The sequence below is a fragment of the Drosophila sulfurigaster genome, chromosome 2L, assembly GCF_023558435.1.
Source record: "Drosophila sulfurigaster albostrigata strain 15112-1811.04 chromosome 2L, ASM2355843v2, whole genome shotgun sequence".
Taxonomy (NCBI): Eukaryota; Metazoa; Arthropoda; class Insecta; order Diptera; family Drosophilidae; genus Drosophila; species Drosophila sulfurigaster.
The window spans coordinates 13,544,518-13,556,751 of NC_084881.1; the positions used below are offsets into that span (position 1 = coordinate 13,544,518).

A 12,234-nucleotide genomic window follows, 5' to 3' on the forward strand; every position below is an offset into this window, starting at 1 on the left:
ATTCACAACGCATACCAGCGAACACTAGCTTAAATTTAAATTGACAAGTAGGATATTTTAGAATTAAAATCAAATATACAAGTTTATAATGGCATACTTTGTTTTTTTTTATTAAAAAAAAAACTTTACACTAAGAACTGTAAAAGTCTAACACTTATAGCTATTCGAAAAGATAAAGATGCAATCTTATATTTGTGACTACAAATATGATGGATACGATAGTGTATATAAGAATGTTTTTGCGGGGATCTTTGTAATACAAATGTTAATGTAAATTACTTTTGGATGAAGCCAATTAATAACTGTTACTACTATGAGATGTATACAATTGTATATACAATAAAATTCTGATCTCTTAAAATAAAGGCTCATTCTCTATCTTAACATCACACTCTATAATGGAACACTGAGCAGCATAAATGCTGCCATTAGTTTGTGTGTTGGTTCCATTGTACTTAGAGTTAGCCTGCTGATGATAGCCATGATTAGTTGACGCTGGTGCTGGGGTTAATTTGGGCAGACTTGGCGAACTCTGTTGGATGGTTTCCCGCTGCATATCCTGCTGATTGAGCTCCATTAGTAAACGACTAACTTCGGTGCGGAATTTCATATTGTTTAGCGTCGACAGCGTTTTCATATGCGGCAGCAGACTAACAAGAAAGTTATGATCCGCATCATCTTTAGCCACATCGGCAGCAGCAGCAACAGCTGATGTTGATTTTTGGACTGGGGCTGGGGCTGGGGACATTGCTCGACCATTCGCACATCTGTATGCATCTGCGGAATTCCTGCGATATCGCTTCCGCTTCGCTGTTGGCGCTTTTGGCAGTGGTGACAACAATCCGGGTGAGGTATGCATATCTGATCGATTGTGAGACAATGCAGTGGACATATCGTAGTTGTTGTGCTTGGCTACTAATGACATATCGGAACCCGAGTCAGCGCCTGTAGCGTCGGAAGTCTCGCGCTTGAAAATATCACCCATGATCTCAAAGTCAAACGAATCATCGTTGTCCACATCTATGACGAAATCATCAAGTTTCTGCAGATCAGCGCTCTCATTGCAATCGCTGTCAATGTTAAAAGGCAAAGGTGCAAATGGAACCATTTGATCGGGATCGAAAATATTGCGCAGGAATTCCAGGGGTCGAAAGTAAGGCCAGTTGGAGTGATCAATACTTCGCCGCTGTATTTTCCGCACTTCGGCACGATAGCTGTCGCGCAATCCCTTAAAGCGCTTCTTGCAAGTGCTCACTGAAATAACATAAAATGAATAAAAACCAAAAAAATACATACACATGTATGTATATTAAAAGATAAGCATACCATCAGTTCCCATAATAGAGGCCACCTCGTCCCATTGCATGTTGCCCACATCTTTGCGTTGTGACAACTGCATGGTGGAGTCCCATAGCGCACGTCGTCGTCCCACCTCGACGATCAAACGATAATTATCCAGTTTCATTGCATTCAAACGAATTTGTGGAGAATACAAAATGGGAAAGTTTTGCTTGACAGCGTGTAAACAAAAATGCAGCGTTTTTAGCCAGGGCTGGGCTGCAACGCCAAAGGCACTCACGATAAAACGTGATATTACGTATATTGCCGGTAGGTAATTAAACACCAAACATAAATAATCGAACACAATCTTGAGAAATTCTTCGAAAGCTACAAAAATAAAAATTATGAAGTGAACCCAAAAGTACCAGGGACACAGAATCTTGTATCGTACTCAAATCGCTAGAATAGTATTGCAGAACGATAACAATCACATCGCCATCCCTGGCCATAACAGCTGTTTGGACTATCGATATTGTGAATCATATTTGCGGGAAACGAAATAGAAACGAAACGCTGAAACAGTAGGGAAACCGAAACGGTTCAAGTTGTGCTTTGTGTTTGTTGTGCCGGCTGTTTGAAAATTCCTTGATTTAATTAATAAAACGCAAGAATGTTGCAAAGCGACGATGTCAAGGATGAAGATTTGCCGGCGAACACCCTCGAGCTGTTCTCTGAACTAGACCAAGTGCTGGCCATGATTGACGCCATGAAGCCCATACAAGACCGAAGCTTCGAACGTGAGTTTGAACAATACACCGAAGTCTTGTCGCGCTACCAGGAACAACCCCATCTGCTGGATCCCCATTTGGAGTTGCTGCTTTCGCGCCTCCTAGGCAAAATCCGACAATCGGAGTCGCCAGCTGGTGAACGAGATGCCGCATTCAAGTATTTGTATATTATTAGCAAAGTGCGCACTTATAAAGTGCTTGTCAAGTTTATGCCTCACGAACTGAGCGATCTGGAATTTGTGCTGCAACTGCTGAGTCAACAGGATCCCAAGGAGTTTGCCAATTGGGAGACACGCTATGTGCTGCTTCTCTGGATGTCTATACTGGTGCTCAATCCCTTTCACATGTCTCGCCTAGATGCGTATGCAACAACGCCTGTTAACAACTGTGTGGTAAACCATGTGAATGTGCCGCAAGCTTCCTCCAAAATGGAACGTATCTTTGAGCTTTGCAAGCTGTATGCATCCACCAATGACACCTGCAGCAACATGGCTGCCTATTTGTCGGCAAAGTATTTTGTGCGTGCAGACATCAAGGACTTGTATTTGGAGCGTTTTCTCGACTGGGTCATCGAACAGCATCAAGCTGACACCTTGCAGGTCAAGTTCGGTCAGCTGGCTGCTGTGGCAGCTATATTAAAGCATGGCAAGCGCGAGGATCTGCTGCCATATGCGGACAAACTGTTGCAATGGATTGTTGCGTGTCAGTACAAGGATGTCAACGATTTCCTCAAGTACAAATACTACGTGAAGATTGTGCAGCGACTGGGGTTGGTGCATCTGAAGCCACGCATTGCCAGCTGGCGCTACAAGCGTGGTAAGTAATCATCTTCACTTCATAGACTTTTTAATTATAAATGAATGATTGCTGAGCAGGCACACGCTCGTTGGCCACCAATCTGGGGCAACAATCAGGCGCTACTGGCAACGCTGCTGCAGTGTCTGGCGCTGATGATGAGGCTGCTGGCGATGGAGATGAGATTGTCGTGCCTGATGCTATCGAAGAAGTGATTGAAGAGCTGCTGCAAGCGTTGCGCAGCGGAGGCAACGATGTGCGCTGGAGTGCGGCGAAGGGATTGGGTCGCGTCACTAACCGCCTGCCCAAGGAGCTAGCCGATGAAGTGATTGGCTCCGTAATTGACATACTTAATCCACTGGAGCCGCATGAGGCGTGGCATGGCGGCTGTTTGGCTCTCGCTGAGCTCGCCAAGCGTGGACTGCTGTTACCGTATCGCTTGCGTGAGCTGGTGCCCTTGCTGATGCAAGCGCTCTTCTATGACGAGATGAAAGGTTACATGTCGGTGGGGCAGCACATTCGGGATGCCGCCTGCTACATGTGCTGGGCCTTTGCACGCGCCTACAATCCCGATGATCTCAAGCCATTTGTGCAACAGATCTCATCGGGTCTGCTAATTGTGGCCGTTTTTGATCGCGAGATCAATTGCCGACGTGCGGCGTCGGCTGCTTTCCAGGAGAGCGTGGGTCGTCTGGGCAATTTCCCCTATGGTATTGAGATCTCCACCACCACAGACTTTTATTCGGTGGGCATACGACAGAGTTCTTATCTAAACATCAGTGATTTTATTGCACAATACGAAGAGTATCGCCAGCCGTTGATTGATCATCTGGTGCAGCGTAAAGTGGGACATTGGGACTCGGCCATTCGCGAACTCACAGCCAAGGCGCTGCATAAGCTAACGAATCGATCGCCCCTGTACATGGCTGCTGTGGTCATGCCACAGCTGCTGGCCAAAACGGATACCATTGATGTGAATGCTCGCCATGGCTGTGTGCTGGCCATGGGTGAAATTACGCTGGCTCTCAGGCAATTGGAGCTGACATCGGCTGCAGAAGGTACCGTTTATCTGTCCAATCAGCGCATTGCCGAGTTGAACGAACTGATTCACACATTTCTGGAGCGTTGCTGCTATCGCGGCATGAGCGGCGAGCTGATGAAGCAATGCACTGCTAACTTTATACGTAACTGTAGTTTGGCCAAGCTGCCTGTTACTGAGCAGTGTTTGGGTAAGTAGACAGTAATTAAATCTTTTAAAAGAAATGAATATAAATTGACTTGTATTACTTTATCGGAAACTAATTGTATCCCTTTGCTTAACAGGCAGCTGGCAGACTGTTATCGACATGTGCCTAGTGTCCAAAACGACACAAATCCGAGAATATGCCGTGGATGCGCTAGCTGAACTCTGCACTGCCTACTACTGTGAATCCTCGCGCCACACTGAAAATGAGCTCGTCATCAATGCGTATCTGAAGGGCGCCCACAATGATTTAGAGGAGCACATACGCATGGGATACCTAGCTGCGTTGGGTGTGCTTCCTGCATTTATGCTACGACCACACTTGAGCGCAGTGCTGGACAACCTGGTGAAGCATTCGCTGCCACCACAAGTGGCGCACGAGGAGCACGAGAATGTGCAAACCTATCGCTGGAGCGAGGCACGCAAGGAGAGCGTGCATGCTTTAAGGAAACTAGTTCAAACTGTGGGCTACGAAACCACTACCGGAGATTCGTTTGGCAATCGCCAGCACTTCAACAAAGTCATTGAATGTCTGCTGCAGGGATTGGATGAGTACACTTTAGACAATCGTGGCGACATTGGCGCTTGGGTGCGTGAGGCAGCAATGACGGCGCTTTATGAAATCATCACACAATGCCCCAAGGAACTGTTGTTGCCACAGCACGTACATCAAACAATGGTTGGCTTCATGCAACAGGCGGTGGAGAAAATCGATCGTACTCGCGGTTTGGCTGGACGTCTCTGTTGTCGCTTGATCCACGTCCAGCCAGCCATTCCCCATATACGTGATCACGAACGTCTGCTCGAGATATTCCCCAGCGATGAGTCGTCGGTGCTCTGGCTATTTGCGGATCATACATTCCCCCTTTTTTGCGAGCTACTCGCTTTACCCGCTTATTCCAAGCGAGTGCTGTTGGGTCTAAGCGCCAGCATTGGACAACTCACAGAGTCACTGGTAAGTAGTCAACGATATAATGTTCTGTTCTTCTTTTAAGCTTACTCTTAATATTTTACAGATCAAATACGCCTCCACAGCGCTATTCCAGTTTATGCGTTCGCATGTGGAGATGGTGCCACGTCTCTGCGCTGAAATTGTGCAAAACTTTGAGGCACATCTGCTAAACGAGCGTGTCACGTATCCCATGCTTAGTTTCCTCGAGCGCATCATCGCCTCTAGCACCATTGATGCAGTTTTGCATGACGAATCAAATCCATTTGCCGAGGACATTTATCGTCTACTCAATCTGGAGGTCAAGGGCTACAAAAAACTTTACAAGACTGCGAGCAGCATTAGCGCCTTCTGTCAACTCGTCCAGGTGCCTCGCTTAAGTAAACGAGTGCTCTCCAAAATGTCAGTATTCCTTGGACTACAGCATGTGCATGTGCGCAAAACAGCAGCCACAAAATTATATGAAGCCTTGGCATTACACGGCGATGTTACTGAAATACCCGAAGATAACATGGATGAAATCCTCGCTTTACTATCCGAAACCGATTGGACGTTGCCCTTGGTTGAGGTGCGTCCGCTACGGAATGAACTGTGCAATCTCATGGGCATTAAGCCGCCAGTGAGCGGAGCATCTGCTGCAGCTGTGGCCAAGACATCAACTGTGCCCGATAAATAAGCTAAAAGAATTTAATTCCCTTTTTATTTGACACGCACTTTTGCACAAACATAATATAGCATTTATTTATCTGCCTTGCTTAATAAATATGAAAAAATATTAATACACCAAATTTGAATTCTGTTTCTTTAGCACACATAAAAAAGCATTTACTAAACTGCCTGTGCCTAATAAAAAATTCTAAATAAATTCTAAATAAACACGAATTTGTGTTTTTTGAATTTCCGTTTTTCCGAGTAGCCCTGGTAAGCTGGAGCCAACAGTGTTTGGCAACTCTCACGTGCGTTTTGCTCTGTGGATATCAGTGCTGCAAAGCGCCAAACAAGTGCATTTGGTGTGTGATAGACAGTGATGTAAATTAAAAGTTGTGTTATTTCGCATTTAAAACAATGTGTGTTGTCATCCATTATCATCAAAAGTACTTGCAATCATATTCACTCTGAGAAATAATTCACTTGCTGCGAGAAAACAACAGAAAAATCACCAATTTATAGATACTATATAGAATACACACACGTTTCTACTATTCGTTGTTACACAAGAAAAGCCAATAGAATTCAATTCAGAATAGAGTTGTTGTTGTTCTTGTCGTTGTTGTCAAATCGGTATTATGAGCATTTGGAGTGTACGATGTTTGTGTCACAAGTTCTGTCGGCAGGCGCACATTTTGGCCCACAGACGCGTCATCAGCCCGCCAACCACAACAGCACAGCGTCTCCAGCTGGCGCTCCTCAACAGCGGTAAGTTCAGTTCGTGGGCATCCACAAAGTGAGGTTATGTGCCACCCGGCATGAATTGTAATTTAACAATTATTAACTGAATGACTATTGTTTTGCTATCTCACAGGCAGCGTTCGGCAGGCACACAACAGTTTATATCAAATGGTAAAGAAACGCACGCTCGAAGCGCGCACAAAATTACAAGCAAATAAATATCCAAATCAAAATGCCTGCATGCGAGTACCCAAAGCGGTTGAGTTTGTGCCCGATGTGGACGATGAGGTTGCTCAGAGTTCAATTACTAAGCTACACCACAGCAGCGAAGTTCAAGCGCAGCATGGCCAGAGTTATAATACCTTTCAAGATCCCCACTTTCGATTGGTATTCTTTGCAAATCATCCATTTCATTTCTACTACCTCGTTCTACATTAACAATATTACTCAATTAATCTTTTCTGTGTACTGCAGGGCTATGCTGACACACGTTCACACTCCACGGCCCAGGATGTGCTCAAATCATCGCAGTGCGAGAAGCCATCGGAGCCCGTTTCTAAAGATGTCTGCAAAGAACAGCCCGCAGATCCCTGCGAGGAATTCAATCGTTTGCGTCGCGAAACTGCTGCCGAAATGTTTGGCAGTGGCGGCGACTGTGCAGGTGGAGCAGGAGGTGGTGGCGGTGGGGATGACGACAAAAAGGCAGCCGAGGAGCGTTACAAACAGCTGAAGCTAAAGTGCCTTGTGGGCGCACTGGGAGCACTGCTCGCTGGTGGCTTTGTATGTATAGCGAATTGTTTTTCCACCACACATATATTAAAATACTGATATATACTCCAGATTGCTTGGCTGTTGTCGCGCGATTCCTCCAAGAAAACGATTGTCGACGAAACCGGCGAAATCATCGACAACTCAGAAGAGGCACTCAAACGTGCCAAGATCTCTGGCCTCATAACTAGTAGGTAGTCTAAAGACGGTCTAGACTAGAGATTACTAAACCTAATCTCTCCTTGTAGCACCTCGCAGCTCGGACAAGTTGCCATCGTCGGTTCCATATTTGATCATTGGCGGCGGCACAGCTGCCTTCTCCGCGTTTCGTGCCATCAAATCGAACGATCCACGCGCCAAGGTGCTGATGATAAGCAATGAATTCCGTAAGCCTTATATGCGACCACCACTCTCCAAGGAACTGTGGTACACACCCAATCCCAACGAGGATCCCATCAAAGACTATCGCTTCAAGCAGTGGACTGGCTCCGAGCGCAGGTAATTCAATTGATCTTGACTTATTGTTCCTATCGCTAATTAGTTTTTCTCATTGTGCAGCCTGTACTTTGAGCCGGAAGAGTTCTTCGTGGATCCAGAGAAGTTGGAGAGCAGCGCAAATGGAGGCATTGCCGTTGCCCAAGGATTCGCGGTGAAGAAAGTCGATGCACAGAATCGCATTGTCACGCTCAATGATGGCTATCAAATTGGCTACGAGGTGTGCCTAATTGCCACCGGAGCACAGCCAAAGAATCTGCCCGTTTTTCGCAATGCTCCTCCCAGTGTGCGCGAGAAAGTGATGGTCTATCGCACACCTGAAGACTTTGATCGACTGCGTCGCTATGCGCGCGAGAAGCGTTCGATTACCATTGTGGGTAATGGTTTTGTGGGCAGCGAGCTGGCGTGTTCGCTCGCCCACTATTCCAAGGAGAATGGTGGCGGACGGGTGTATCAGGTGTTCCAGGAGAAGGGCAACATGTCCAAGGTGCTGCCCAACTATCTGAGCAATTGGACCACACGCAAAATGGAGGCGCAAGGTGTCTGCGTCATACCCGACGCCAGCATCAAGTCTGCAAATCGTGATGACACCCAATTGAGGCTGGAACTGAACAATGGCATGACCCTGCTCTCGGACATTGTGGTGGTCTGTGTGGGTTGCACACCCAACACATCGATGGCTGGTCCCTCCAAGCTCGAAGTGGATCGCAGTTTGGGCGGCTTTGTGGTCAATGCCGAGCTGGAGGCCCGTCGTAACTTGTATGTAGCTGGTGATGCATCATGCTTCTATGATCCATTATTGGGTCGACGACGAGTGGAGCATCACGATCATTCGGTGGTCTCTGGACGCTTGGCGGGCGAGAATATGACCGGCGCAAGTAAGTAAATTCATATAAATATACACTTTGTATTTAACTGATTTCTTTTGATCACAGAGAAACCATATCAACATCAGAGCATGTTCTGGTCGGATTTGGGTCCCGAGATTGGTTACGAAGGCATTGGCTTAGTTGACTCCTCGCTGCCCACTGTGGGAGTCTTTGCGCTACCCAGTGATGGAGATAAACGTGCTGACACTCATAATGAAGTGTCCGCCGATTCGAAAACAACAGATACTGTGATCAAGGAGGGCAGCACCGGGGCCGATGTCACCTGTGATCCCAATGAGGAGGCCAACTACGGCAAGGGCGTTATCTTCTATCTGAAGAATGACAAAATTGTGGGCATTCTGCTGTGGAATCTATTCAATCGCATTGGTCTCGCACGCACGATCATCAATCAGAACAAGACCTACGACGATCTGAATGAGGTCGCCAAGCTGTTTGAGATTCACACGTAGTGTGGCCATCGAACATGGAGATGGACATGGAGAAAACGAAGTAATGCCCAACTTGCTATTACTATTGACTACTGATGCAATCATCCCCAAACGTTCCAAGCCAACCAGATGATGTATGTAATATATGTACAGCGAGATGAGCCACGACCAGCTGGAGATATAGAGAGAGGCAACAGAAATTTAGTGTTAATTTTATTATTTTGGTACAAATTGTTGTTTTTAGTGTAGAAGGACAACGCACACAGACACAGCGGAACTACATCTATGGCACGTTGAACTTCGATGATTATAAGAAGCAATATTTGATTAAATCGCACGTCACTATATTAAACGATCAGTGGCATTATTCTCTCCTCCGTTTCGCCGAATAGTTAGTTTTCCTTTAATTTGTTAAGCGAAATTTTGTTATGGCTGCCATATATATATAGACCAAAGTGCAAGATGTCTCTAGGCTGCACAGTTAATTGTTGTACAAATAAATTCGAAGACATTTTCTACAAACGTGCAAAATCTTGTTTCGCAGAATTGGATCATAAAATCTTTGCCGTACCTTCTGCTACTAATCCGAATAAGGATTCGGATTTACCTGTGCCACCATTATTATGTCGTTTGCCTGTCATTAAAATTGGGATATTTCGCGGATTTACAGTTTGCGACGGCAGCTGTCGCGGATTAGCGATTTCCACCAATTGGCAGGTAGACGCCCGTGGTCCTTAGCGATCCTTAATTCGCCAGGTAAATCCTTTGAGCTTCTATAAAATCGCGGCGCGCAGCTCAAGCAGCATCAGTCACATCGCATCCAGCAAGTGAACAACAAGTCACCAAGTGTTCCTCATCGCAACCAGTCAGTGAAAAAGTCACCAAGTTTTTAAACCGTGTAAAAAGTCACCCAGCTTCCAAACCGTGAAAAAAGTCACTAAGCTTCCAAACCGCGAAAAAAGTCACCAAGCTTCCAAGCCGTGAAAAAAGATACCAATTTTTCAAACCGTGAAAATTTAATACAAAAAATAAAAATATGAAGAGTGTTCAAGTGATCCGTCTGCAGCCTGATGAGTGGCAAACTCATGATGCCGTCGAATTAGACGCAGCTGCCGCATTGCTTATGCTGCGCTATCAGTACAACATCAAGATCCAAAGAGTTGGTGCTGCTGAATCTGAAGATTCCGACGATACAAAGCCGCCATCGCCAGCTTCACCGCCGCCACTAGCTCCGGTGACAGCCACTGTTGTGGTGCCCAAGGCAGGCATCTCTGCTGCAGCCGTCAACAACAACGGCAACGCAAAGGTAATCTTGGCCGGTAAACCAAATGTAGTCATCATAGCCAAGCCAAAAGCAGCAACAACTGTTGCACCATCCAATATGGTGGTTATCTCCAAGCCAAAGGCAATCATTGCTCGCCGAGCTCTGCCGGCAGCTACTGTCAAAGCATTCCCAGCTTGTGGTCCGAAACCAACAACAGTTGCTGCTCTCAAGCTATCTCCAAAGGCTGCTGCTGCTGCTAAGCCAATTACTGTTGCTGCTTTTAAGCAAGCTACGATTGCTGGTACCAAAATAATTCCAGTTGCTGTTCCTAAGCAAATTACTATTGCTGCTCCCAAGCCAGTTCCAAATGCTGCTCCTAAGCCAATGGCAGTTGTTGTTCCTAAGCCAATGGCAGTTGCTGCTCCTAAGCCAATGGCAGTTGCTGCTCCTAAAGTTGCGCCAGTCGTGGCAACCACATCGGCAGTCGCTGCTCCTACAGTTATTACAGTTGCTGCTCCTATTGCATTGCCAGTCGTCGCCTCCACATCGGCTGCTGCTACCGCCAAAGCAGCTGAACAGGACTACAACACACCCAAGGATCAAATTCGCCCAGCTGTCAAGGTCGCCTCATCGCAGCCGCTGAAGAAACGCGCTTTGCCGCCGTATTTGTTGCGTTACACCATGACTCCAGACTGTGCCACAACTGTGGGCGATAACATCAACACTACTCAAGCTGCTCCCAGCACATCTCAGGCAGCTGCTATCACTGAGATTCAGACTCAAACTCAAGCTGCTGCTACCACATCTCAGGTGGCTGTCACCATTGCACAGGCTGCCAACACTACTCAGGCTGCTGCTCCGGTTGTTTCTGCTCCAGTTGTTGCTGCTCCGGTTGTTGCTGCTCCGGTTGCTGCTGCTCCGATTGCTGCTGCTCCGGTTGCTACCACATACCACGTTGCTACCAGGAAATCTCTGGCTGTTGCTGCTGCTGCTAAAATTCAGATTGATGCTACCAAAACTCAGATGGCTGCTGTTAAAGCTCAGATCGCTGCTGCCAAAGCTAAGGTTGCTGCCGCCACCACTCAAGCTACTGCTGCTGCTGCTAAGCCAGCTCCGGCTGCCGCTGGCACATCTCGTCGGGCAAGCACTTCTCGTCCGGCTTCTCGTGCCGCTTCTCGCGCTGCCTCTCGTGCCGCAAGCGCTTCTCGATCGGCCAACACTTCTCGTGCCTCGAGCACTGCTCCTGCCACAAACGGCACACGTGCCACTGCCGCTGCCGTGGTCAAGGCCAAGGACAAGTTGCATGCCAAAGAGTGCAACACTTCGCTGTTGAAGTCGTGCCGCAACATGATTCGCGAGTTCCTCGAGAGTCAGAATGCCTACTAAATTGGGTTTGATTTAATTTGATTTGATTTCACTTTTTATTTTTTATTGCAAATAGAAATTTTTTCCTTTTTTTGTGTAAGTTGATTTTTTTTGTATACATACATATAGCATATAATCATAATCATAATCATAATCGTAATCATTATCATAATCAATTATCATCATTTATATATACTATTATCGAAAGATAAGGTTTTTCAATGGAAGAACAGGTATTGTGGCGACACTAAAGTGCTAATTATTAGCTATTGGCGGTGTTTAAACTTATGCGTTAAGAAAAAACAAACAAACTATATATAATATATCATCATATATAATCATCATCATCTCTCTCTAATATATCATCATAATCATCATACGTATACTTAATATGCAATATGCGCTAGTTTTGTAATCATAGAATAATTCATCATTGTAATTGTAATGCTACCATTTTTTTCTTGTATTGGTGTTGGTGTCGGTGTGTGTGTGTAATTATAATCAATAAAGTGCCTTTGAAAATGTACAAAAGAAATTGTTTTCATTAATTGTTGTTGCTGTTTGAACACCTTTCAACTT

The 12,234-nt window shown here is 46.0% G+C and overlaps 4 protein-coding genes across 5 annotated transcripts; 3 read left to right on the forward strand and 1 right to left on the reverse strand.

Moving 5' to 3' along the window:
- Positions 1-106: 106 nt before the first annotated feature.
- LOC133844406 (uncharacterized) lies at positions 107-1,727 on the reverse strand. The gene is made up of 2 exons (XM_062278367.1): positions 1,327-1,727; positions 107-1,254 (listed from the first exon to the last, which is right to left on the reverse strand). Exons 1-2 carry the CDS (start codon positions 1,463-1,465, stop codon positions 356-358), a joined length of 1,038 nt encoding a protein of 345 aa, XP_062134351.1. The 5' UTR covers positions 1,466-1,727; the 3' UTR covers positions 107-355.
- A 120-nt stretch (positions 1,728-1,847) lies between these two features.
- LOC133844363 (tubulin-specific chaperone D) lies at positions 1,848-6,136 on the forward strand. Its single transcript, XM_062278314.1, has 4 exons — positions 1,848-2,885; positions 2,945-4,093; positions 4,188-5,062; positions 5,124-6,136. The coding sequence occupies exons 1-4, from the start codon at positions 1,952-1,954 to the stop codon at positions 5,730-5,732; spliced, it is 3,567 nt and encodes a 1,188-aa protein (XP_062134298.1). The 5' UTR covers positions 1,848-1,951; the 3' UTR covers positions 5,733-6,136.
- Positions 6,088-9,403, forward strand: LOC133844383 (putative apoptosis-inducing factor 1, mitochondrial). 2 transcript variants are annotated; one of them, XM_062278337.1, is made up of 7 exons: positions 6,088-6,472; positions 6,579-6,832; positions 6,920-7,225; positions 7,286-7,403; positions 7,462-7,711; positions 7,772-8,586; positions 8,644-9,403. In XM_062278337.1, the coding sequence occupies exons 1-7, from the start codon at positions 6,343-6,345 to the stop codon at positions 9,045-9,047; spliced, it is 2,277 nt and encodes a 758-aa protein (XP_062134321.1). In that variant the 5' UTR covers positions 6,088-6,342; the 3' UTR covers positions 9,048-9,403. The 2 variants fall into 2 exon arrangements, with proteins under 2 accessions (XP_062134321.1, XP_062134329.1); XM_062278345.1 differs by having other exon boundaries at positions 6,090-6,472; positions 6,579-6,616.
- A 150-nt stretch (positions 9,404-9,553) lies between these two features.
- On the forward strand, positions 9,554-12,164 carry LOC133847921 (calphotin). The gene has a single exon (XM_062283224.1). The coding sequence runs from the start codon at positions 10,063-10,065 to the stop codon at positions 11,674-11,676; it is 1,614 nt and encodes a 537-aa protein (XP_062139208.1). The 5' UTR covers positions 9,554-10,062; the 3' UTR covers positions 11,677-12,164.
- The last annotated feature ends 70 nt before the right edge of the window (positions 12,165-12,234 follow it).

Coding starts and splice junctions, on each gene's coding strand:
- LOC133844406 (XM_062278367.1), bottom strand. CDS start 1,465: ATGAAACTGGATAATTATCGTTTGATCGTCGAGGTGGGACGACGACGT. Junction 1,255..1,326: donor CTCTATTATGGGAACTGATG/GTATGCTTATCT, acceptor ATGTTATTTCAG/TGAGCACTTGCAAGAAGCGC.
- LOC133844363 (XM_062278314.1), top strand. CDS start 1,952: ATGTTGCAAAGCGACGATGTCAAGGATGAAGATTTGCCGGCGAACACC. Junction 2,886..2,944: donor CAGCTGGCGCTACAAGCGTG/GTAAGTAATCAT, acceptor ATTGCTGAGCAG/GCACACGCTCGTTGGCCACC. Junction 4,094..4,187: donor TGTTACTGAGCAGTGTTTGG/GTAAGTAGACAG, acceptor TTTGCTTAACAG/GCAGCTGGCAGACTGTTATC.
- LOC133844383 (XM_062278337.1), top strand. CDS start 6,343: ATGAGCATTTGGAGTGTACGATGTTTGTGTCACAAGTTCTGTCGGCAG. Junction 7,404..7,461: donor GATCTCTGGCCTCATAACTA/GTAGGTAGTCTA, acceptor CTCTCCTTGTAG/CACCTCGCAGCTCGGACAAG. Junction 7,712..7,771: donor TGGACTGGCTCCGAGCGCAG/GTAATTCAATTG, acceptor CTCATTGTGCAG/CCTGTACTTTGAGCCGGAAG.
- LOC133847921 (XM_062283224.1), top strand. CDS start 10,063: ATGAAGAGTGTTCAAGTGATCCGTCTGCAGCCTGATGAGTGGCAAACT.